The following is a 1800-nucleotide window of genomic DNA, read 5'->3' as shown; positions in this document are numbered from 1 at the left end:
TGTTGGAGAAGTAGATTGTCCCTAGTGTGCGTAGGATAGTACTAGTGTACAGGGATCACTGGTCAGCGCGGACTCGATGGGCCGAAGGGCCTGTTTCCGCGCTGTATCTCTGAAACTAAACTAAACCAACAAAAAGCGTAACCCTTTCTTTGGGGAATGTTGACTTTCCTTCAGAGTCCATACAATAACATACAGCGTTTAGCAAGTGCAACTATTTCGTACACTAACATGTTAACTTTACACTGAACGCACACTTGCAAAGTCTCAATTCTGCTGCCTGTCAGCATCTGGGAGGCCGTCGCCGACCCCCTTGGCCTCACGGTCTCTCTGCATGGCCCCTGGTGACTGGGGTTGTCCAGGCAGCGTGGCGCACTTGCTGCCATCCCGGCCGGCCTCTTTGGCGGCCGCCTGGCTGGCTTCTCCGTGGGTCTTCATGTGCTTGGTGAGGTGGTCGGTCCTCATGAACACCCGGTTGCAGACGGGGCAAAGGAACCTCTTGGAGCCTGTGTGGGTCTGGAGGTGGCGCTGGAGCTCGTCGGAGCGGGTGAAACGCTTGCCGCAGAAGAGCCAGTTGCAGACGAAAGGCCGGTCCCCGCTGTGCCACCGCAGGTGGGCCTTGAGGTGGGAAGTCTTGACGTAAGCCTTCCCGCAGCCCGGGATGTGGCAGTTGTGGAGGGTCTTCTTCTTGTTGCCGCCCTCCAACGATGTCCCCAGTCTCTCGGACTCCAGGCAATTGGGACAACGGCAGTTGCCCAGCCCCGAGCTTCGAGACAACGATCTTCTGGCCGCCTTCGGCCTGGAGGCTCCATCCAGCGCCTGATTCAAGACCAGGGCCTCCTGCACTGGCTCGGCCTGCTTGTATCCGTCCTGGTTGATCATGACTTGGTTGGACTGCAGCAGGTGAGTGGGAGGGCCGCAGAGTTGGTGCTCAGACCCGTAGTTGCCCAGGGTGGGCTGAAGCCCGGACGGGTGGGTAGAGTTCTGGAGACCGGCCGTCGTGTTCTGCAGGTCCATCCAGCTCGACCCAGCGTGCAGGTCCCACCAGGCAGCCGAGAGACCCCCGTCGTCGGCAGGACCGCCTTGGTGGGAAGGTCGAAACCAGGAGTCATGATAGTGAGCCATGTCGACGCGTGGGTGCAAGGGGTTGGAAAAGTACTCGACCGTAGACTGGAGGTTGGGTTTGAACTGGCCGCAATCCTGACCCTTCAGGCTCGGGCCATTGAGCAAGGCATACTTGTTGTTGAAAGCAAAGTTGGGAGCCGCGTTGGAAGGGCTGAAGGCACTGCCGCCGGACGTGGCCAAACCCAAGTTCTTGGGAAGGCTGGCCGTCTTCCAGGAGTTGAAGCCGGATGACAAAGGCGAGGCTGGTTGCTCCCCGATGCTACTCCATGTGGCAGTTTGCATTGCCGAGACCACCTCCCCACGGAGTCGATGCCGACTACAAAAGAGAGGAAATGTTAGCAGGTTTTAAAGGACAACTCTTTATGAGCCAGCGTGCACGAAAACAAGCCGAGCTTGTTATTACGTTTGTCAAGTTTATAATGGCACACCAGTTAATCAATTAAATTGCAGCCCTGTCACGGAAAGAATGTGCTTCTTTCGAAACTCCTTGCAGCTGCATGCCATCTACAAGATCAACGGCATACAATACCTCAGTGTGGAGGAACACTGTGTTAAACGTGCAGAGAGTTGTAGAGTCACAGAACCATACAGCACAGATACAGGCCCTTCAGCCCACTGAGTCAGCATAACCATCAAAGCTGAGAACGAAGGGGAACCCAGCTGGGAGGAGGGAGGAGG

General features: G+C 56.6%; 1 protein-coding gene across 1 annotated transcript; it reads right to left on the bottom strand.

Moving 5' to 3' along the window:
• Positions 1–264: 264 nt before the first annotated feature.
• LOC144607697 (transcription factor Sp9-like) lies at positions 265–1404 on the bottom strand. The gene has a single exon (XM_078424711.1). It carries the CDS (start codon positions 1402–1404, stop codon positions 265–267), a length of 1140 nt encoding a protein of 379 aa, XP_078280837.1.
• Between the last annotated feature and the right edge of the window lie 396 nt (positions 1405–1800).

Source organism: Rhinoraja longicauda, chromosome 29, assembly GCF_053455715.1.
Source record: "Rhinoraja longicauda isolate Sanriku21f chromosome 29, sRhiLon1.1, whole genome shotgun sequence".
Classification (NCBI taxonomy): Eukaryota; Metazoa; Chordata; class Chondrichthyes; order Rajiformes; family Arhynchobatidae; genus Rhinoraja; species Rhinoraja longicauda.
This window is presented reverse-complemented; position numbering and strand designations above follow the sequence as displayed.